The sequence below is a fragment of the Coregonus lavaretus genome (assembly GCF_964263955.1).
Source record: "Coregonus lavaretus genome assembly, chromosome: 31".
NCBI lineage: Eukaryota > Metazoa > Chordata > Actinopteri > Salmoniformes > Salmonidae > Coregonus > Coregonus lavaretus.
In genome coordinates this window covers 34352005-34376899 of record NC_140018.1, presented here as the reverse complement: position 1 = coordinate 34376899, position 24895 = coordinate 34352005, and the positions used below count along the sequence as shown (strand labels likewise).

At 43.6% G+C, this 24895-nt stretch overlaps 1 protein-coding gene across 1 annotated transcript in view; it reads left to right on the top strand.

The window, feature by feature from the left end:
* LOC311106368 (ezrin-like) overlaps nt 1-24895 on the top strand; it is a 59882-nt gene that overhangs the window by 9499 nt on the left and 25488 nt on the right. The window contains exons 3-4 of the mRNA XM_084148702.1: nt 3608-3691; nt 20607-20702. Of these exons, the coding sequence (XP_084004828.1) occupies nt 3608-3691; nt 20607-20702 (180 nt within the window). The remainder of the gene's footprint in view (nt 1-3607; nt 3692-20606; nt 20703-24895) is intronic.

The window sequence follows — 24895 nt, the reverse complement described above, 5'->3', positions numbered from 1 at the left end:
GCCAACCTGCAAGCTAGCATCCATTAACACACAACTTAGCATCAACACCTGGCCACAACAAACTGCCAAGAGTGTGTCAGCACACCAAACAGACAATTCAAGTCCGTGTCGAGTTCCCTTCACAACGCAGCAAAAAAAAAAAATAATAATAATAATAATAATAATAATTAAACGTTGGAACCAGCTCTCCAGCGTTGCTAATCGTTACCAATAGCTACCCGCTAGCTAGCTAGCCTCGTGCCTCGATACTAGTCCACAATTACCTATGGAAAGCTACTACAACCACAATACTAACCTACAATAAATTCAATACCTAACTACAGCTAGCTACCTACCTACGATCTAATACATGGTTAAGCAAAAGTTAAACGTTGGGTAGGAGTACATTACCGTTGGAACCAGCTCTCCAGCGTTGCTAATCGTTACCAATAGCTACCCGCTAGCTAGCTAGCCTCATGCCTCGAAACTAACCCACAAATTACCCACGGAAAGCTACAATAACAACAATACTAACCTACAATAAATACAATACCTAACTACAGCTAACTACCTACCTACGATCTAATACATGGTTAAGCTTTACTCAACACTACATGTAGCTTACCCCCTTTCTATGGAGTAATTAATTTGGCCATATCTACTGCCATAGACACGTCAGTTATTATGTGTAGGCTCAGTATGTAGCCTATGAGGCAGCTAGACATCATGGCAGTGAGTAAACAGTCCAGTCAGTCAGAGCCCAGGCCCCAGCCCAGGAGACATCCCGTTAGGCCGTTTCCAGTGGGCGTCATTGCGTTTCATCACTTCAGAGCCTCAATGTCATTCACAATGGCCAGGAGATGACAGATTACACCAAAGACTCTGCTAGCAGCAGTCTCCCTCTTACCGGAGTCCACACACATCTCCATAGGGTTGTCAGTGCCAATAACCTGGGTAAATACTGTAGGCCTCATTTTCTCAACTGAAACATTTGACCTAGATGCGAAAGGTGTAGGACTAGTGTTTGTTAGTAAGCTTACAATGCTGATATTGTAATGAATATTATGTATTGTAGCAGGACTTTAATCGTGTGATGAGAACTAACCTACATGGAATTAAGTATTTATTGTGAAAGACTACAAACTTGACATCATGCCTCATTCATGGAAATCAGAGGGTGCTCTCATTGCAACATACTATATGAGGCTAATGTTTTTCATAGTTTTTTCAAAAAACTTTTAGTTGTTTGAAACATTTTATTACCACAGTGGACCTCCTTAAGCAGGCAGTCATGCCAGGTTTTTTCTGGATCAAAAAGGGGCTTAGGTGGTGGGCGTGGCAGGGGGGCATGACTGGGGGTGGCAATGGGCTCGGTCAGTGCAGCTGCATAAAACATTTTTTTGTAGAAGCCCCCATCTTGGCGGTGTAGAGAAATGTTAGCTTATTTTTTTAAATCCTGCAATTCTACACATTTCTCCATGGAGCTGAGATTAGTTTTTGTAGTTTTAAAGCAATTTCCCTGCTATTTTATGCATTTTGCCATGACTAATGCTGTTCTTTTGCTCTAACATAATAACAAAATCAATACTACCAAATTCAATGTTTTGGGAATTTTCAATTCTCCCTGACTGTCTAGCTTTTATCTTGCCGATTGTTATTTGTCAATGATTGTAATATAAAATATATATAGGTCCATTATCTTTTTTACATTTACGTCATTTAGCAGACGCTCTTATCCAGAGCGACTTAGAAATTGGTGCATTCACCTTATAGCCAGTGGGATAACCACTTTACAATATGTTTTTTTTCTTTTCTTCTTTCTTTGGGGTGGGGTAAGGGGGGGTAGAAGGATTCAGCAGGGAGGAGAAGGTGGCAAAGAGCTTCCTAGGATTAGAGGCAGATGCTTGGATTTTACATACTTTATATATGGGTTTAGTCGTTTCAGTTTACACTGAAAGCGTTTTTCCATTCAAGTAATGTGTATACTGAACAAAAATATATAAACGCAACAATTTCAAAGATTTCACTGAGTTACAGTTCATAGAGGGAAATCAGTCAATTGAAATAGTCATTATGCCCTAATCTATGGATTTAACATGACTGGGCAGGGACACACCCACTGGGGAACCAGGCCCAGCCAATCCAAATGAGTTTTTCTCCACAAAAGGGGTTTATTACAGACTCCTAATGTTTAGAGAAATAAGCTTTTTGTGCATATGGAACATTTCTGGGATCTTTTATTTTAGCTCATGAAACATGGAACCAACACTTTACGTGTTGCATTTACATTTTTGTTCAGTGTCATCTATCTATCTAATTTATTTTATGACTTAGGCGTCCGTTTAAAATTCCTGCAGGCCTAAACAATAAGGACTTGCCATGTTTGTGCGGCATAGGTCAGTCTTATAAGTTATTAACCGAAGAACGGAAAGGCATGCCTTTTCTCTCAAAACGGAAGGGAATGGATGGACATTGTCAATACAGGCTAACCTGATTAGCTGGTCTGTGTTGAGGGGTTATGACACTATTGCCCTCTCCACCTATCGCTATCTCCGTTAGGGGTTCCCTTCTAAAATCAACCATGTTCCTTTACTGTAACTAACTACAGCTGCTATGGCACCCCTCAGAGCCTGTTTCCTCTCTAGGTTTCTTCCTAGGTTCCTGCCTTCTAGTGAATTTTTCCTAGCCACTGTGCCATTACATCCGCGTTGGTTACTTTTTGGGGTTTTATGCTGGGTATCTGTAACGAACTTTGTGACAACTGCTGATAAATAAATTGGATTGCATTTGACTATAGGCCTACATGTGCTCCTGAGTGGCGCAGTGGTCTAAGGCACTGCATCGCAGTGCTAACTGTGCCACTAGAGATCCTGGTTCGAATCCAGGCTCTGTCGCAGCCGGCCGCGACCGGGAGACTCATGGGCGGTGCACAATTGGCCCAGCGTCGTCCAGGGTAGAGCATGGCGTTTGCAACGCCAGGGTTGTGGGTTCGATTCCCACGGGGGGCCAGTATAAAAAAAGATGTATTCACTAACTGTAAGTCGCTCTGGATAAGAGCGTCTGCTAAATGACAAACAAACAAAAAAAAAAAGTGCAGTAGGTGTGTTTTTTCACAACCACACACAAGTTTACCACACTAGGTTAGTGTGAAATCTGAAACGAGCCCAGGAGTAAATATTGAAAGTGAAACACCTCGTGATTTTCACCCTTAATTCCCTCTGATCAGTATTTCTGTCTATTACAAGGCACATAAACAAACACATGATCTGCTGTGTTTCGTCTGTACGTATCATCCCCTTTGAAGTCCCCTGTAGCTCAGTTGGTAGAGCATGGCGCTTGCAACGCCAGGGTTGTGGGTTTGTTTCCCACGGGGTGCCAGTATGAAAAATGTATGCACTCACTAACTGTAAGTCGCTCTGGATAAGAGCGTCTGATAAATGACTAAAAAATGTTTGTTTTTTTTAAAGAAAAGAAAAAAAGTACAGTACATTTATTTTTTGTACATTACTCTACGGCTGCTCATTCATTGTTAGTTCCTAAAGCGTTTGAACACATCTCTCTTACTAAATAGTAAATACTAATGTTTTTGTGTTACTAATGTCTTTCTGTCATGTCTCTGTCTCCTCAGGTCAATGTTCGCGTCACCACCATGGACGCTGAGCTGGAGTTTGCCGTCCAGCCCAGCACCACTGGCAAACAGCTCTTTGACCAGGTCAGTGTTAACAGTACATTTATGACTGTCATATTAATACAGATGTAGGATCTTAATTTGAGCCAGTTTGCTACAGCAGGAAAATAACCTTGCAGCAACACGAAATATGAATTATAATGTGGATAATAATTAATGGACGTTTTTTTAGGGGTCGATCATTTTGTTACGTAAGGTAAAATCAAGTCTGACATTTCTTAAGTGGAAATTACATACTTCAAAAATCTTTTTATACCTCAAATACACTACACGTTTTAAATGTCCTGCATTGCAGGAAAGTTCTCCTGCAACAGGGTAATCAAATTAAGATCCTACATCTATAGCCATACATTTAGTCTTGTTATCAGTAGTAACAAAACCTGTACCAAAACCACAAGTATGTATAGCAGGGTTTTGCTTTTGCAATTCTTCTCCATGATAACACTTATTACTGGAATAATTTAGTGAGGCTTTCTAGGAGTGTGTGTGTGTGTGTGTGTGTGTGTGTTAATCAGTGGTTCTGCTCCAGTGACCCACCCTGAAGCCTACTCCCCCACCTCTACATCTTCCTACCTCCAGGCATGTCCTGTCCCCACACACACTCATGAATGTTATCTCAGGGAAGGTTGCAAGAGATTTTAACTGGAACCGTTCTTATCTGACCTTCCCTTCTCTCCTGGAGCTATGACGACCATTCCCAGGAGTGGTGCTGTGCTAAGAGCCAAAAATGTACTGAAACTGATTACTGGTAGTGTGAGAAAAGGGAGTATGATGAAAGCCTGTTTCTTTTGATCAGATGTCAATATATCTGACAATATGACAGTGAGTCATCCAAACCATTGTCCTTCCCACGGAACCCTGTCTGAGTCGGTTCCTGACATCGAAGTCAATTGACATTGTACAGCATGTTTTCTGTACAACTGTTTTGAGTACTGTCACGATCGTCGGATATAGAGGACCAAGGCGCAGCGTGGAAGGTGAACATACTTATTTATTAAATGATACACGAACAAAACAACAAATCGATACGTGACGTCCACAGGTGCAAAACACAAACCAACACGGAACAAGATCCCACAAACACTGTAGGAAAACCACCTGACTAAATATGGTTCCCAATCAGAGACAACCAGCAACAGCTGATACTCGTTGCCTCTGATTGAGAACCACTCTGGCCAACATAGATATACAAACTAAACTAGACACAACGAGCACAAAACATAAACTCTACACACCCTGGCTCAACTTAAAAGAGTCCCTAGAGCCAGGTCGTGACAGTACCCCCCCCTAAATGCGCGGACTGCGACCGCGCCTGAACATCACCGGACAGGGGAGGGCTGGGTGGGCATTCCTCCTCGGAGGCGGTTCCGGCTCCGGGCTGGCGACGCGCACCATAGGCTTGGCGCGATGGACAGGAACAGGCCGGACCGTACTGGGAACACACACCACTGGCCTTACACGGGGATCAGGAACGGGCCGGACCGGACTGGCAACACACTTCAGTACCTCTCGCCGTGCCTCTACATTTTCCTTCCCTCTATACACCAATGGCTCCCGTAACCCGGTGGCCTTCTCTCCTCGTCCACCAACTCGCCCCTTATCTGCCTCCAGTGGCCCCGTCGTCCCTGCCATGTGCCCCCCCCTAAACATTTATTGGGGGTGCCCCTCGCCTGTCCGACGACTGCCCGGTTGGCGCCGCTTCTCCTCTCCTGCCTGGGCACGTTGCTTGGTCCTGTATTGGTGGGATCTTCTGTCACGATCGTCGGATATAGAGGACCAAGGCGCAGCGTGGAAGGAGAACATACTTATTTATTAAATGATACACGAACAAAACAACAAATCGATACGTGACGTCCACAGGTGCAAAACACAAACCAACACGGAACAAGATCCCACAAACACTGTGGGAAAACCACCTGACTAAATATGGTTCCCAATCAGAGACAACCAGCAACAGCTGATACTCGTTGCCTCTGATTGAGAACCACTCTGGCCAACATAGATATACAAACTAAACTAGACACAACGAGCACAAAACATAAACTCTACACACCCTGGCTCAACTTAAGAGTCCCTAGAGCCAGGGCGTGACAAGTACAGCGTGTTTGTATGGTAAGTTCAGAGGGACAATAGGAGAATTACGTATTGTTCTCAGATTACTGAGTACAGTGCCTTCAGAAAGTATTCATACCCCTTGACTTATTCCACATTTTGTTGTTACAGCCTGAATTCAAAATGGATTCAAATTTTTTTTTTTTTTACTCACCCATCTACACACAATACCCCATAATGACAAAGTCAAAACATGTTTTTAGAAAGTTTTGCAAATTTATTGAAAAATGAAATGCAGAAATATCTCATTTACATAAGTATTCACTCCCCTGAGTCAACACTTTGTAGAAGCACCTTTTGGCAACGATTACAGCTGGGAGTCTTTCTGTGTAAGTCTCTTAGCGCTTTCCACGCTTGGATTGTGAAACATTTGCCCAGTATTCTTTTCAAAATTCTTTAAGCTCTGTCAAATTGGTTGTTGATCATTGCTAGACAACAATTTTCAATGTTTTGCCATATATTTCCAAGTAGGTTATTGTCCTGCTGAAAGGTGAATTCATCGCCCAGTGTCTGGTGGAAAGCAGACTAAACCAGGTTTTCCTGTAGGATTTTGCCTGTGCTTAGCTCCATTCCGTTTCTTTTTTATCCTGAAAAACTCCCCAGTCCTTAACGATTACAAGCATACCTATAACATGATGCAACCACCACTATGCTTAAAAATATGGAAAGTGGTACTCAGTAATGTGTTGTGTTGGATTTGCCCCAGACATAACACTCTGTATTCAGGACAAAAAGTTAAATGCTTTGCCAATTTTTTTGCAGTATTACTTTAGTGACCTGCAAAGAGGATGCATGTTTTGGAATATTTGTATTCTGTACAGGCTTCCTTCTTTTCACTCTGTCAATTAGGTTAGTATTGTGGACTAACTACAATGTTGTTGATCCATCCTGAGTTTTCTCCTATCACAGCCATTCAACTCTGTAATTGTTTTAAAGTCACCATTGGTCTCATGGTGAAATCCCTAAGCGGTTTCCATCCTCTCCGGCAACAGAGTTAGGAAGGAAGCCTGTATCTTTCTAGTGACTGGGTGTATTGATACACCATCCAAAGTGTATTCATTACTTCACCATGCTCAAAGGGATATTCAATGTATGCTTTTTTAAATGTATTACACATCTACCAATAGGTGCCCTTTGCAATGCATTGGAAAACCTCCCTGGACTTTGTGGTTGAATCTGTGTTTGGAATTCACTGCTAGACTGAGGGACCTTACAGATAATTGTATATGTGAGGTACAGAGATGAAGTCATTCAAAAATCATGTTAAACACTATTATGTCACTCTTGAGTGAGTCCATGCAACTCCTGAACTTATTTAGGCTTGTCATAGCAAAGGGGTTAAGTAATTGACTCGACATTTCTATTTTTAGTTTGTAAAGATTTTGAAAAACATGATTGCGCTTTGACATTATGGGGGGCATTGTGTGTAGGCCAGTGATGACAAATTTCAATTTAATCAATTTTAAAGTCAAGGGGTGTGAATACTTTCTGAAGGCACATCGACAAGAGCTTGTAGTATGTTGCTGGAACCCCTTATTGGTCCATCAGTGTACTACACTGTATGTTCTTATCTAATGGTTGAGTCCCATAGTGTCACATTCTGCAGCTACAGTGTGGAATGGATTCCAAAGGCACCGTGGGATGTAGCAAGCCTTTATTCCACCACGGAAAGGCATTGTCTTGGCTTGCCATAGCCACTTCCTGAATAACTTGTTTGTCAGTTGTGTGTGGAAACATGACTAGGGAATTTCACCTTCATGCCCTCTGCAGTGATATTAGCATTAGATTCTGATGTTGTTCAGGATTGTCGGCGTTAGATTCAGACGTTCCACTTTAGTGTCACTAAGAATTCCTTCACCTACACGTTGAAAGGCCTCAGTGGGGTGTGTCGTACATTAATTATTACGTTAAAAATTATATTATATAGTACATTGTCGTGCACCAGAATAATTTGTGTCGGAAACAGTTCATCGCCACTCGCAATACAGGTGCAAGTAATAGTTTTGTCTTGACAACTTTCCATCTGATAACCACCAGTAACCACAGGTGAAATTGACTGACGTTTAACTACTTCCTCTAGTTAGCAATGTGTCAGTCAGAAGCCTGTGACCCAATTGAGTTAGAAACCTGGCCTAGACGGGTGAAGTCGGTAGCAGACATCCCCTGCAGAGAAGGCCTCAGACACAGACAGTCAGACAAAAGCCCATGCACGCATAGACAGACAGTCAGATAGACAGACAGTCAGATAGACAGGCAGTCAGATAGACAGGCAGTCAGATAGACAGGCAGTTAGTTAAGTGGAAAGGCTGAGTAATACCAGTGGTGAGCTCATCCCTGGGGTGTTCCCCTGTTAAAGTGACCTGGCGTGGGACCCTCTCTGTGCCTCAGCCCTCTCATATGACCGGCGACGTGCAGCCCTAACGGGACGAATTGCTGCCGGCCCGCCACTCTTCAACTCACAACCACTTTGATTTCCCATAGAACTGCTCAAAGGCTTTTTCCTTTTAGTTGTTCTTAGGATACTTTACAAATGGCACCATATTGTGGGCCCTGGTCAAAAGTAGTGCACTGAAAACATTTACATTTTAGCCAATTAGCAGACTCTCTTATCCAAAGCGACTTACAGGAGCACTTAGGGTTAAGTGCCTTGTTCAAGAACCTTAGATAGTGTGTGTGTGTGTACATTCGGGACAGGCCACGTAAATAAATGAAGGGGTAGTTCAATAGGGTGGCACACTCATGCAGTAATAACACAACACCAGAAGACAAACTAGTCTTCAAACTGAGGATTTTAGTTGGTTTCTCTCTTTCCACTCTCAATGCATGTGCGGTCTGGAGAAATGGCTAAACATTAGCCATTATCCTTTGGCCACTCTCTCTTCCTGCCCCTGTCTGAGTGTGCCCCTCTCCTCCTCCTCCTGTCCCCTGACTAATCTGGAACAATTAGTTGGAACTTCACATTAGTCAGCGGATGCAGTGAGTAATGCTGTTTCGGGGGGTGGTGGCATTCCTCGCTCTCTCTCCCTCCCTCTTTCTCTCTTTCATCACAGGGCTCGGGCTTTCATAAACACTGCCGAGAGAAAACTTTCACTTGGAAGACTGACTGCAGTGAGAAGGCAAGGCGTGGCGGCGTTCGTGGCCTTGTTCCACTGTTCAGACTGCACGTGATGCAGAGTACGGGATTCTTAAAAGTTATCCAGAGCTAGCTCAATCGTTTTTGTATCCTCCAGTTTTATATACATCCTTTTAAATAATACTTCCCATTTAACGACGATCTGCACCCCAAAGCTAAAGAATGAGAGATTGTTTAGATGTCCTCCTGCGTGACAGAATTCTTGGATCCATTCTGGGACCCAGGTAGCCTAGGTCTTTTGTGTTAGGTGAGAACAGCTCACAGGTCATCTACAGTTTGAGTTTACTTGACTCAACTGCAAATGTTTGTCTTAGATATGTTCAATGATTGGCTGATTGAAGTGGCCTGTCAGTGAGTGGCACACCCAGTTTGTAACTCTTTGGTGCAGCCTCTACTCGAAACAAAATCCTTTTAACTCTTGGAATGTTGATTAGTTCATTCCAGTACTCACGGTGAGGATTAGCCCTTTCCCTTTAATACTGGTATCGTCTTCGATCAAAAATACTCATATTATTTGATTAAATGCTGTTTGACCCATTCCTAGAGGGACATTTTCTGGCCTCAAAGGCCTCTCGTTGTAGCAGAACCCCTGTAGTTTATCCCCCCTGGGTAAAGGAATCCTTCATTTAGAATACCTTTTCCCCCCCTTCCCCCCGCTCTGTGTGGTTCCTGGAAGCAAAAACACCATGAAAGGGCCTGTTTGTGTCCTGAAACCCTCAGGACTTTCATTCCAGGTGAGATGATGCAGTGAGAAACGCTCTCTCGTTTCAGGGCCAACCACTCAGTGCTCATTGTTGTAATTAAATACAATTTGGAAGAAAAAAAATCTGTCATTCATCTCCTGCAACCCCGTCAGGTTACCCGGACCCGTATTAGGTTGCGGCTAAGTAAGTGCGGGGGCGTTTGATTTTAATTTTAACCTTGGCCACTGCTTATTGGATAGGAATGGGCTTGGCCTGAGTGCCTGCTGTGTGTGTGTGTGTGTGTGTGTTGTTGACTGAAACCGCTTCACCCAAGTGGGGAATTTGGCAGCAGCACAAACAGAACAGGGCCTGGCGACTGGTGAGTTTCTCATTCTAAATGCCCGGGCTATAACCCATATAGAACTCATAGGTAAGGTTTCCCAAACACAGATTCATCCTAGCCCTGAATTCAGAATCACTCTCAATGGAAATTCTCAATTGGAAGCACTTTTTAGTCCAGGGGTAGGCTTATTTCGTGTCCAGGAAAACTACCCATAGGGTTTGGCAGAATTTTGCACCGTAGTCCGTATACAGTGGGTATCATAAGTATTCACCACCCCTTGGATTTCTTAACATTTTATTGTGTTACAAAGTGGGATTAAAATTGATTTAATTGTCATTTTTTGTAAACTATCTACACAAAACACTGTCAGTGGAAGAAAAACATATTTATTTGTTTTGATGAAGAAAAATAAAACACTAATATATTCACCCCCCTAAGTCAATACATGTTAGAAACACCTTTGTCAGTGATTACAGCTGTGAGGCTTCTTGGGTAAATCTCCAAGAGCTGAATACTTAGACATTTCAGCTGTTCATTTTTTATTAATTTGTTAACATTTTGAAAAACATAATTCCACTTTGAGATGATGGGGTATTGTGTGTACGCCAGTGACAAATAATATCAATTTAATCCGTTTTAAATTCAGGCAGTATGCAAAATGTGGAAGAAGTCAAGGGGGTGTGAACTCTTTCTGAAGGCACTGTATGACTCCTCAGAAATGAAACAATCGAGGTGTATTGTTCAGTACCATTCCTTCTGAATAGGCCTGTCAGACACTAAAAAGAGAACATACAAAGCTCATAGAAATAACTCTGAATGACGTGTCAAGAAACCGTAATAGAAAAGTTAGGATCACACACTATCTATACTGTAGATCTCATCACAACATTTGTTCCCCTTTCTTGACAGAAACCGCCCACTGCGAATTTTACAGTCAAAAGTTTGGACACACCTACTCATTCAAGGGTTTTTCTTTATTTTTGCTATTTTCTACATTGTAGAATAATAGTGAAGATATCAAAACTATGAAATAACACATATGGAATCATGTAGTAACCAAAAGAGTGTTAAACAAATCAAAATATATCTGAGGTTCTTCGAAGTAGGCACCCTTTGCCTTGATGACAGCTTTGCACACTCTTGGCAAGCTTCATGAGGCAGTCACCTGGAATGCATTTCAATTAACAGGTGGGCCTTGTTAAATGTTAATTTGTGGAATTTCTTTCCTTCTTAAGTTTGAGCCAATCAATTGTGTTGTGACAAGGTAGGGGTGGTATACAGAAGATTGCCCTATTTGGTAAAAGACGAAGTCCATATTACGGCAAGAACAGCTCAAATAAGCAAAGAGAAATGAGTCCATCATTACTTTAAGACGAAGGTCAGTCAATCTGGAACATTTCAAGAACTTTGAAAGTTTGTTCAAGTGCAGTTGCAAAAACCATCAAGTGCTATGATGAAACTGGCTCTCATGAGGACCACCACAGGAAAGGAAAACCCAGAGTTACCTCTGCTGCAGATAATAAGTTCATTAGTGTTACCAGCCTCAGAAATTGCAGCCCAAATAAATGTTTCACAGAGTTCAAGTAACAGACACATCTCAACATCAACTGTTCAGAGGAGACTGCGTGAATCAGGCCTTCATGGTTGAATTGCTGCAAAGAAACCACTACTAAAGGACACCAATAAGAAGAAGAGACCTGCTTGGGCCAAGAAAACACGAGCAATGGACATTAGACTGGTGGAAATTTGTCCTTTGGTTTTATGAGTCCAAGTTTGAGATTTTTGGTTCCAACCGCCGTGTCTTTGTGTTGATCTCCACATGTGTATTTCCCACCGTGAAGCATGGAGGAGGAGGTGTGATGGTGCTTTGCTGGTGACCCTGTCAGTGATTTATTTAGAATTCAAGGCACACTTAACCTGCATGGCTACCACAGCATTCTGCAGCGATACGCCATCCCATCTGGTTTGCGCTTAGTGGGACTATCATATGTTTTTCAATAGGACAATGACCCAAAACACACCTCCAGACCTTGTAAGGGCTATTTGACCAAGAAGGAGAGTGATGGAGTGCTGCATCAGATGACCTGGCCTCCACAATCCCCTGACCTCAACCCAATTGAGATGGTTTGGGATGAGTTGGACCGCAGAGTGAAGGGAAAGCAGCCAACAAGTGCTCAGCGAATGTGGGAACTCCTTCAAGACTGTTGGAAAAGCATTCCTCATGAAGCTGGTTGAGAAAATGCCAAGAGTGTGCAAAGCTGTCATCAAGGCAAAGGGTGGCTACTTTGACAAATCTAAAATATATTTAGATTTGTTTAACATTTGTTTGGATACTACATGATTCCATATGTGTTATTTCATAGTTGTTATGTCTTCACTATTCTAAAATGTAGAAAATATTAAAAATAAAGAAAAACCCTTGAATGAGTAGGTGTGTCCAAACTTTTGACTGGTACTGTATATGACGTTGTTGTGGTTAGCTATGCAGTGCAGATTGCATCTGCACTGACTGACTGCTTTTTCCAGTATGTCTCCTGGGGAAAAGGATCCTGGTCCCAGATCTGTTTGTGCTGTCTTACCACCAACTCTGGCACAAACCGATCTGGGACCAATAGGAGTTGGCAAGACCGTACAAACGGATCTGGGAACGTATGTCCAGGACTGGGAAAGATGTAATCCTATGAGGCCTGCCCAGATTAAGCCTGGTACCTGAGTATGCCATTAACGACCGGCGCTCCCGGCCGTGCCAACATAATGCCACTGGGCTGAAAGGCCTGTTTATACAAGATGTTATACTTTGCTGGTGATCATGCAGCACTGGTGGCACAATGTAGTTTATTAACGGTGTGAATGAATGATGGTTTGAGTGGTTTCGGTTGATTACTGTCCCGAATGTTACCTAATCTCTGAGAAAAATAATGTTGTGGTTTGGTGATAAAAGCCAGTTCTGTGCTCCAAGATGTTCTTGAATGTGTACATTACTGCTGTGTAACAGACTCCAACCTCTCCACAATGGCCAAGACCAGAGAGCTGTGTAAGGACATCAGGGATGAAATTGTAGACCTGCACAAGGCTGGGATGGGCTACAGGACAATAGGCAAGCAGCTTGGTGAGAAGGCAACAACAGTTAGCGCAATTATTAGAAAATGAAAGAAGTTCAAGATGACGGTCAATCACCCTCGGTCTGGGGCTCCATGCAAGATCTCACCTCGTGGGGGATCAATGATCATGAGGAAGGTGAGGGATCAGCCCAGAACTACACGGCAGGACCTGGTCAATGACCTGAAGAGAGCTGGGACCACAGTCTCAAAGAAAACCATTAGTAACACACTACGCCGTCATGGATTAAAATCCTGCAGCGCACGCAAGGTCCCCATGCTCAAGCCAGTGCATGTCCAGGCCCGTCTGAAGTTTGCCAATGACCATCTGGATGATCCAGAGGAGGAATGGGGGAAGGTCATGTTGTCTGATGAGAGAAAAATAGAGCTTTTTGGTCTAAAATCCACTCGCCGTGTTTGGAGGAAGAAGAAGGATGAGTACAACCCCAAGAACACCATCGCAACCGTGAAGCATGGAGGTGGAAACATCATTCTTTGGGGATGCTTTTCTGCAAAGGGGACAGGACGACTGCACCGTATTGAGGGGAGGATGGATGGGGCCATGTATCGCGAGATCTTGGCCAACAACCTCCTTCCCTCAGTAAGAGCATTGAAGATGGGTCGTGGCTGGGTCTTCCAGCATGACAACGACCCGAAACACACAGCCAGAGCAACTAAGGAGTGGCTCCGTAAGAAGCATCTCAAGGTCCTGGAGTGGCCTAGCCAGTCTCCAGACCTGAACCCAATAGAAGATCTTTGGAGGGAGCTGAAAGTCCGTATTGCCCAGCGACAGCCCCGAAACCTGAAGGATCTGGAGAAGGTCTGTATGGAGGAGTGGGCCAAAATCCCTGCTGCAGTGTGTGCAAACCTGGTCAAGACCTACAGGAAACGTATGATCTCTGTAATTGCAAACAAAGGTTTCTGTACCAAATATTAAGTTCTGCTTTTCTGATGTATCAAACACTTATGTCATGCAATACAATGCAAATTAATTACTTAAAAATCATACAATGTGATTTTCTGGATTTTTGTTTTAGATTCCGTCTCTCACAGTTGAAGTGTACCTATGATAAAAATTACAGACCTCTACATGCTTTGTAAGTAGGAAAACCTGCAAAATCGGCAATGTATCAAATACTTGTTCTCCCCACTGTGTGTGTGTGTGTGTGTGTATATATATATATATATATATATATATATATATATATATATATATATATATATATATATACACTGCTCAAAAAAATAAAGGGAACACTAAAATAACACATCCTAGATCTGTAAGAATGAAATACTCTTATTAAATATTTTTTCTTTACATAGTTGAATGTGCTGACAACAAAATCACACAAAAATTATCAATGGAAATCAAATTTATCAACCCATGGAGGTCTGGATTTGGAGTCACCCTCAAAATTAGTGGAAAACCACACTACAGGCTGATCCAACTTTGATGTAATGTCCTTAAAACAAGTCAAAATGAGGCTCAGTAGTGTGTGTGGCCTCCACGTGCCTGTATGACCTCCCTACAATGCCTGGGCATGCTCCTGATGAGGTGGCGGATGGTCTCCTGAGGGATCTCCTCCCAGACCTGGACTAAAGCATCCGCCAATTCCTGGACAGTCTGTGGTGCAACGTGGCGTTGGTGGATGGAGCGAGACATGATGTCCCAGATGTGCTCAATTTGATTCAGGTCTGGGGAACGGGTGGTCCATAGCATCAATGCCTTCCTCTTGCAGGAACTGCTGACACACTCCAGGCACATGAGGTCTAGCATTGTCTTGCATTAGGAGGAACCCAGGGACAACCGCACCAGCATATGGTCTCACAAGGGGTCCGAGGATCTCATCTCGGTACCTATTGGCAGTCAGGCTATCTCTGGCGAGCACATGGAGGGCTGTGCGGCCCCCCAAAGAAATGCCACCCCACACCATGACTGACCCACCGCCAAACCGGTCATGCTGGAGGATGTTGCAGGCAGCAGAACGTTCTCCACGGCGTCTCCAGACTCTGTCACGTCTGTCACATGTGCTCAGTGTGAACCTGCTTTCATCTGTGAAGAGCACAGGGTGCCAGTGGCGAATTTGCCAATCTTGGTGTTCTCTGGCAAATGCCAAACGTCCTGCACGGTGTTGGGCTGTAAGCACAACCCCAACCTGTGGACGTCGTGCCCTCATACCACCCTCATGGAGTCTGTTTCTGACCGTTTGAGCAGACACATGCACATTTGTGGCCTGCTGGAGGTCATTTTGCAGGGCTCTGGCAGTGCTCCCCCTTGCACAAAGGCGGAGGTAGCAGTCCTGCTGCTGGGTTGTTGCCCTCCTACGGCCTCCTCCACGTCTCCTGATGTACTGGCCTGTCTCCTGGTAGCGCCTCCATGCTCTGGACACTACACTGACAGACACAGCAAACCTTCTTGCCACAGCTCGCATTGATGTGCCATCCTGGATGAGCTGCACTACCTGAGCCACTTGTGTGGGTTGTAGACTCCGTCTCATGCTACCACTAGAGTGAAAGCACCGCCAGCATTCAAAAGTGACCAAAACATCAGCCTGGAAGCATAGGAACTGAGAAGAGGTCTGTGGTCACCACCTGCAAAACCAGTCCTTTATTGGGGGTGTCTTGCTAATTGTCTATAATTTCCACCTGTTGTCTATTCCATTTACACAACAGCATGTGAAATGTATTGTCAATCAGTGTTGCTTCCTAAGTGGACAGTTTGATTTCACAGAAGTGTGATTGACTTGGAGTTACATTGTGTTGTTTACGTGTTCCCTTAATTTTTTTGAGCAGTGTGTGTGTGTGTGTGTGTGTGTATATATATATATATATATATATATATATATATATATATATATATATATATATATATATATATATATATATATATATATATATATATATATATATATATTGTGATGTCACGAGAGGCTGTGTCCTGGAGGGACGTTACATCCCCCTGAGATGGCTGCAAACCCAGACAGCTATGGCTCCATCTGCTGGTATGGTCGGGAACTCCACCCCTCTATGGCCAATCTTCCCACGCAGCTGAAACAAATGAGGAGCTGATGAGCTGAAGGTTTGTGAAGGGAAGAGACACACTGAGAGTGAGTGTGTGGGTTGTGAAGAAACACAGTCTCCAACCTGGGCTCTCTGGAGGACAAGAGTGCTGCACGTCCACTTCCATGAGGAATATAAGGATTTGGAGATACTTACCTTTGGGAAATACTCACCTTTGGATATATGCACCTGTGGAAATACGTGAGAGACATTTGGAAGGACTTTTTGCTGGGTTGGCCACTAGCTGCAACGTGGACTACAGTAAGGCTGGGGAAACGTTATCTGAGCGAGTGAGAATTATGATTTTGGATGTGGAAGAGACATCCCTGAACTGTTAACCCTTAAAGAGCCACAAGAGAACAGAATTTTGTTATATTTTCGTTAATTTCCCAAGACCTTTAATAAAATCCTTGTTTTGTTTGAACCTTGTCTCCTTGCACTACTTGAGCAATCCCGCTGAAAGCCGTGTAGCCTCTCGTGACGTCACAGATGGTGGAGAATACGGGCAAGCTCAAGCGTTAATAGTGCATGTCAGAGGAGGATACCGAAGGTTTGATCACCCAGTTTTCCAAGTTGGCCGTAGGCTCCCTGCCGACTGAAATGGAGGACATATTGAAAGCCCTTGTTGCTGGCCAGCAAGCCCAGATGCAAGCAACCGTGGCTCTCTTGGAGGAGCAAAAGAAAGCCAACTTTCTGAAGGCAGAGGAATTGCAGTTGCAGAGACAGAGGGTTGTCCAAAATACCCGCCCAATAAAGGCAAGTGACTTTATATCTAAGATGGGAGCTACCGATGACATTGAGGCATACCTGCATGCATTTGAGGCCACGGCCACTAGGGAAGCCTGGCCCAAGCAACAGTGGGTTGGTCTGTTAGCCCCCTTCCTAACCGGGGAATCGCTGAATGCTGTCCGGGACCTGGGCCCTGACCAGGTTACTGACTATGATGCCCTGAAGTCTGAGATCCTCAGCAGATATGGACTCACAAAGTTTGGTATGGCCCAGCGCTTTCACAGCTGGACCTTCCAACCAGACCAACCTCCTCGGGCGCAGATGCATGAACTGGTCCGAATCGCAAGGAAATGGCTGGATCCGCAGAGGAATACAGCAGCGGCGGTGGTGGAGGCCGTTGTGGTGGATCGTTACCTACGCGCCCTGCCTTATGAGGCAAAACGGTTCATCAGTCAACAGGCCTTGACCACGGCTGATCTGACCGTGGAAGCTGTGGAAAAGTACCAGGCCACAGCGGAGATGCTGAATGCTTCCCGGAAAGACCCCAGGAGTGCGGCCCCACCACAAATGGGAAGAACCCGTCCAAAGGACCCCAAGGTCTCGAACCCAGCCACGTCAGGACTTATCCCGGCTCCAGGGGGAGCCAGAAACCAGGCGGGTCCAAGAAGAGTACACCAGGAGGGGGAAACTCGACAGTGTTACCGGTGTGGGGAGATGGGACATATCTCCTGGCAGTGTGGGAAACCAGCCGATGAACCTATGCCCACTGCGGAGTCCTCCAGCTCAGCACCCACACACCGTTTTGCCTCGCTCTTGGGAGTCGTAGATGGCGGCCCAGATCGACCCCCCACCTGCTCGGTAACTGTGAATCACCATGATGTGGAGGCCTTACTAGATTCTGGTAGCCGGGCCACCCTGGTGCGTAAGGATTTGGTGGGCCCAACGTGTCTGACCCCGGGGAAAGTCCTCCCAGTTTCCTGTGTCCATGGAGACACCAGAGAATACCCCATTACTGAACTTACAATGACCAGCACACGGGGAACCATACACACGACGGCGGGGGTGGTTGATTCCCTCCCCGTCCCTGTCCTAATTGGACGAGACTGCCCAGCCTTTTACCCACTCTGGAGAGAGTCTCAGGAGAGGATAACCCGAGTACCTCGGAAACGGAGAGGCTCTGATAGGGATGGCAGGTGCCCAGACCGACACAGAGACTGGTCCGGATACGGGAGAAGAGAACGCAGCCCAGGAAAGTGCTCCGTTCTCCAGGGAAGAAGACGTCCCAGGCACCCAAGAGCTTCCCCCTCTCACAGGCCAGTATGGGCTGGCAAGCACCACGGCAATGCGGACGCCCTCTCCCGGCGTGATGCCTTCTTCGCTGCCTTTACCCCGACGAGGACGTCGGTCCCGAGGAGGGGGATGTGTGATGTCACGAGAGGCTGTGTCCTGGAGGGACGTTACATCCCCCTGAGATGGCTGCAAACCCAGACAGCTATGGCTCCATCTGCTGGTATGGTCGGGAACTCCACCCCTCTATGGCCAATCTTCCCACGCAGCTGAAACAAATGAGGAGCTGATGAGCTGAAGGTTTGTGAAGGGAAGAGACACACTGAGAGTGAGTGTGTGGGTTGTGAAGAAACACAGTCTCCAACCTGGGCTCTCTGGAGGACAAGAGTGCTGCACGTCCACTTCCATGAGGAATATAAGGATTTGGAGATACTTACCTTTGGGAAATACTCACCTTTGGATATATGCACCTGTGGAAATACGTGAGAGACATTTGGAAGGACTTTTTGCTGGGTTGGCCACTAGCTGCAACGTGGACTACAGTAAGGCTGGGGAAACGTTATCTGAGCGAGTGAGAATTATGATTTTGGATGTGGAAGAGACATCCCTGAACTGTTAACCCTTAAAGAGCCACAAGAGAACAGAATTTTGTTATATTTTCGTTAATTTCCCAAGACCTTTAATAAAATCCTTGTTTTGTTTGAACCTTGTCTCCTTGCACTACTTGAGCAATCCCGCTGAAAGCCGTGTAGCCTCTCGTGACGTCACAATATATATATATATATACACACACAGTGAGGGGGAAAAAGGGCTTGACATTAACCTGTTTATCCACTTGTCCTTCAGACAAAGAGGTGAAGGAAAATGTTGTTGTTTGATGTAAGAAACCACTTTACAAAAAAAATTCATCATTATTCCCATACCATTATTACAGAGAATCAGACAAATTATGCTACCCTCTGCCTATTGGCTACTTAGCTTATTCAAGCCTGTCTCAAAGTACAACACTGCCCCTTTGAGACAAAAAAAGCTATTTACCTGACTGGCTTTTCGATTATGTCTAGAAATGCACACGTTTTGTGCTCTTGTAGGAAGCAATCACTCCCCCATTGCTGATTTAAAAATGATCTATAACTGGGCTAATAACTCACTAACTAGCAAAGGATATGAACAAATGTGCACACGTCGCTACATGTAGCTCTTGCTTTGATCTCAAAACAAGCACATCTACTCACGTCCGCTCATGCTGTAAAAACAGTCAGTTCAAAGTGAATGGCACAGATCCATATACTGTATGGCAATGGTCTAATTGCATATATGCCTACTGCAGCTCTGATTGGTTATGGCGCACCGTTCTGTGTTGAGTACGGGCCTGAGTCGTGCCTGTCAATGCAATAGAATCCTACTCTGATGCGTTCTGCTTACAACAAAATCTCTTGCATAGTTTTGCATACTAAGTCTTGCATAGTTAGTTTTGTTTCGGTATGTTTCATTGAAAGTGGCTAATATTGCGTTGATTCGATCACAATTCCCACAGTAAAGGGAAACGTTGATAGTATTAACTAACGGGGAAAACTCTAGAAAGTTGAGTGAAGCTCAATCTCGTGCTTCTCTGCGCGGGCTGATATATTTCTTCTGGGAACATTGGTTATGGGTATGCTTGTAATCGTTAAGGACTGGGGAGTTTTTCAGGATAAAAAAGAAACGGAATAAAGATAAGCACAGGCAAAATCCTAGAGGAAAACCTGGTTGTCTGCTTTGGGAGATGAATTCACCTTTCAGCAGGACAATAACCTAAAACACAAGGCCAAATATACACTGGAGTTGCTTACCAAGACAACATTGAATGTTTCTGAGTGGCCTAGTTACATTTTTTACTTACATTTGCTTGAAAATCTATGGCAAGACTTGAAAATGGCTGTCTAGCAATGATCAACAACCAACTTGACAGCTCTTGAAGAATTTTGAAAATAATGTGCAAATATTGTACAATCCAGGTATGCAAAGCTCTTAGACTTACTCAAAGACTCACAGCTGTAATCGTTGCCTAAGGTGATTCTAACATGTATTGACTCAGGTATGAATACTTATGTAAATGGGGGAGATTTCTGTATTTCATTTTCAATAAATTTGCTAAAATTTCAAAAAACATGTTTTTACTTTGTCATTATGGGGTATTGTGTGTAAATGTGTGAAAACAATATATTTTTCAATCCATTTTGAATTCAGGCTGTGTAATAAGTCAAGGGGTACTTTCTGAAGGCACTTATTGTATTCATTCATTTAGGCCAGACTTGATATCTGCGCACGTAACTCATTTTTCACAAAAAACGTTAATTGACATCAATGCACAATTTTTAAATTCACACATTTCGAGGATTCTGCCCTTGTAGTGTATTTTCTTTTTTTGTGGCTTGTGTACAGTTTGTGTCACAGTTAGTTTTTCTGACAGAGTTGATTGTACTTGTATTTACTTTCTCTTTTCCGTCCACAGGTGGTAAAGACAATCGGCTTGAGGGAAGTCTGGTACTTTGGCCTTCAGTATATGGACGGCAAAGGATACCTCACCTGGCTGAAGCTTGACAAAAAGGTAAGGTTAATCTAATCAAGATTTAGACCATGGATTGAAAATGTTTCACTTTTCTCGACAAGTCCCATGTTTGGTGCCTGAAGTAGTACCATGAACAAATATTTGTTGATATCTGCTCAGGCATTCTCAAACCATTTCCCATTCATTCTTAAAACGCTGCAAAGAAAATCAAATGGGCCATACAAAAAGAGCACATTCTTTTGAGAGGCAGGTCAAATCACTCCATACTATATTTGCCTACCACTCACTCAGTCAATGAGTAGCCACTCACTCACTGTACTATGGCCACGCTCTCTCTCGCACTCCTACTTCGTGTGCAGGCCGGTGGCTAATTGTTAATCTCCCTTTATTTCAGTCAACTTTCTTTAAAATTGTCATTTTTTATGGGATTTTAGTTATGGCAAAGAAAATCGATGAGCCCCATGGCGCTCTGGTCAAACGTAGTGCACTATACAGGGAATAGGGTGCCATTTGGGACACAACCGATTCCAGTCCCCTGATGTTCCCGTAATCAGCCGGTAGTGTGAACTCTCAGTGAACCACTAGATACCAAGATACTACTTCTCTGGGGGAGTGTATGCTGTGTACCCAATGCAATATGTATCAACAGTTTAGTTAAAGCACATCCACCTGTATCGGTGGAATGGAGATGTGCCTGTTTTGATGTGCAGAATTTCCAAATGCGTCAATGGTTCTCACCAGAGATGTATGTAGACACGTACAGGTATGTGATAACCACAGCCATTACTTACAGTATAATGGCTGTGGTTATCACATCATGGAGGTCACAAAAACACACCAACTTCATCTTACTTACAGTATTTGGTTTGGGCTGATTTATATTGCGTGGCTAATAAACTGTTTGTTCTTGCAGCATTAGCATTACGGCACAATGTGAGGAGCTAGACTATTAGCATTAGTGTATACGTAGTGACATTATGGGGTAGTATAGTAACTTTACTTAGTTTACAGCGAAAGGTGTTAGGCCGGTTGTGGGTTCACCAGGACGTTTGAAGTACAGTTTTACTGAGGACACAGACAGTGAGGCACTTACAGTAGAACATTATAATGTACTGACAACCCAGTGGTCCATACCTATAAATAAAGGAGTGCGATAGAGGCCAGTTGGAGTGCAGTGAGCTGTGTGCTGACTCTACACAGCTCTACTTCACAGTAGCTCTATCAGCACACATTCCCCGGCTCTATTGGGAATATTCCAGACATTTCACACAGCCGCCCCATTTGCTTCCCATTCGCCTCATCAAGACCTTTTGGTTCCTGTTTTGGAGCGAACACGGAGGAAGAGGCCAAAGTCATTAAACAAACATCCTCTTTTACAGAGGAATATGACAGTGCATTTTTTTTATGCAGCACTATGCATCCAAGACAATTTCACTCCTCGGGTACAATAAAGTTTATCCAATCCTATCCTACTCATGAAACTGGAAGCCCAAATAGCACCCTTTTTGCCTTTGTAGTGCACTACTTTTGATAAAAGTAGTGCACTTTATAGTAGTGTACTATATAGGGAATAGGGTGCCATTGAGGATTCAGGTATACAGTTGAAGTGGGAAGTTTACATTCACCTTAGCCAAATACATTTAAACTCAGTTTTTCACAATTCCCGACATTTAATCCTAGTAGAAATTCCCTGTCTTAGGTCAGTTAGGATCACCACTTTATTTTAAGAATGTGAAATGTCAGAATAATAGTAGAGAGAATTATTTATTTCAGCTTTTATTTATTTCATCACATTCCCAGTGGGTCAGAAGTTTACATACACTCAATTAGTATTTGGTAGTGTTGCCTTAAAAAATGTTTTACTGGGGTCAAACGTTTCGGGTAGCCTTCCACAAGCTTCCCACAATAAGTTGGGTGAATTTTGGGCCATTCCTCCTGACAGAGCTAGTGTAAATGAGTCAGGTTTGTAGACCTCCTTGCTCGCACACACTTTTTCAGTTCTGCCCACACATTTTCTATAGGATTGAGGTCATGGCTTTGTGATGGCCACTCCAATACCTTGACTTTGTTGTCCTTAAGGCATTTTGCCACAACTTTGGAAGTATGCTTGGGGTCATTGTCCATTTGGAAGACCCATTTGCGACCAAGCTTTAACTTCCTGACTGATGTCTTGAGATGTTGCTTCAATATATCCACATAATTTTCCTTCCTCATGATGCCATCTATTTTGTGAAGTGCACCAGTCTCTCCTGCAGCAAAGCACCCCCACAGCATGATGCTGCCACCCCCGTGCTTCATGGTTGGCATGGTGTTCTTCGGCTTGCAAGCTTTCCCCCTTTTCCTCCAAACATAACAATGGTCATTATGGCCAAACAGTTCTATTTTTGTTTCATCAGACCAGAGGACATTTCTCCAAAAAGGACGATCTTTGTCCCCATGTGCAGTTGCAAACCGTATTCTGGCTTTTTTATGGCGGTTTTGGAGCAGTGGCTTCTTCCTTGCTGAGCGGCCTTTTAAGTTATGTCGATATTGGACTTGTTTTACTGTGGATATACAGTGGGGAAAAACGGTAGATGGTAGGCTTTGTTACTTTGGTCCCAGCTCTCTGCAGGTCATTCACTAGGTCCCCCCGTGTGGTTCTGGGATTTTTGCTCACCGTTCTTGTGATCATTTTGACCCCACGGGGTGAGATCTTGCGTGGAGCCCCAGATCGAGGGAGATTATCAGTGGTCTTGTATTTCCTAATAATTGCTCCCACAGTTGATTTCTTCAAACCAAGCTGCTTACCTATTGCAGATTCAGTCTTCCCAGCCTGGTGCAGGTCTACAATTCTGTTTCTGGTGTCCTTTGACAGCTCTTTGGTCTTGGCCATAGTGGAGTTTGGAGTGTGACTGTTTGAGGTTGTGGACAGGTGTCTTTTATACTGATAACAAGTTCAAACAGGTGCGATTAATACAGGTAACGAGTGGAGGACAGAGGAGCCTCTTAAAGAAGAAGTTACAGGTCTGTGAGAGCCAGAAATCTTGCTTGTTTGTAGGTGACCAAATACTTATTTTCCACCATAATTTGCAAATAAATTCATTAAAAATCCTATAATGCGATTTTCTGGATTTTTTTTCCTCAATTTGTCTGTCATAGTTGACGTGTACCTATGATGAAAATTACAGGCCTCTCTCATCTTTTTAAGTGGGAGAACTTGCACAATTGGTGGCTGACTAAATACTTTTTTCCCCCACTGTATATACTTTTGTACCTGTTTCATCCAGCATCTTCACAAGTTCCTTTGCTGTTGTTCTGGGATTGATTTGCACTTTTCGCACCAAAGTACGTTCATCTCTAAGAGACAGAACGCATCTCCTTCCTGAGCGGTATGATGGCTGCGTGGTCCCATGGTGTTTATACTTGCGTACTATTGTTTGTACAGATGAACGTAGTACCTTCAGGCGTTTGGAAATTGCTCCCAAGGATGATCCAGACTTGTGGAGGTCTACAATGTTTTTTCTGAGGTCTTGGCTGATTTCTTTTGATTTTCCCATGATGTCAAGCAAAGAGGCACTGAGTTTGAAGGTAGGCCTTGAAATACATCCACAGGTACACCTCCAATTGACTCAAATGATGCCAATTAGCCTATCAGAAGCTTCTAAAGCCATGACATCATTTTCTGGAATTTTCCAAGCTGTTTAAAGGCACAGTCAACTTAGTGTATGTAAACTTCTGACCCACTGGAATTGTGATACAGTGAATTATAAGTGAAATAATCTGTCTGTAAACAATTGTTGGAAAAATTCCTTGTGTCATGCACAAAGTAGATGTTTGTTAACAAGAAATTTGTGGAGTGGTTGAAAAACGAGTTTTAATGACTCCAACCTAAGTGTATGTAAACTTCCGACTTCAACTGTATAAACTTGCTGTTTGGAACCATTAAAGGGTTTAAAAATAATGCCTTAAGCCTAACACTGGTGATGCATATCATGGATGCCATGGATTCCATTTATATCTCCCCTTACAGAAAAGCCACATGATTTCACATGTGGAAAATCACATGATTCCACTAAAATAATGTGAAAACGTGTTTTTGGAACACTTCACATGTGCTGTTTACACGTGTTGCTTTACATTAACTTGACATAGGATCAGGTGATCATATGAAAATGTGTTTTTGGAACACTTCACATGTGAAATTCATGTGTTTTATTCTGTAATGGTCATTTCAACCCTGAGGAAATATGAGG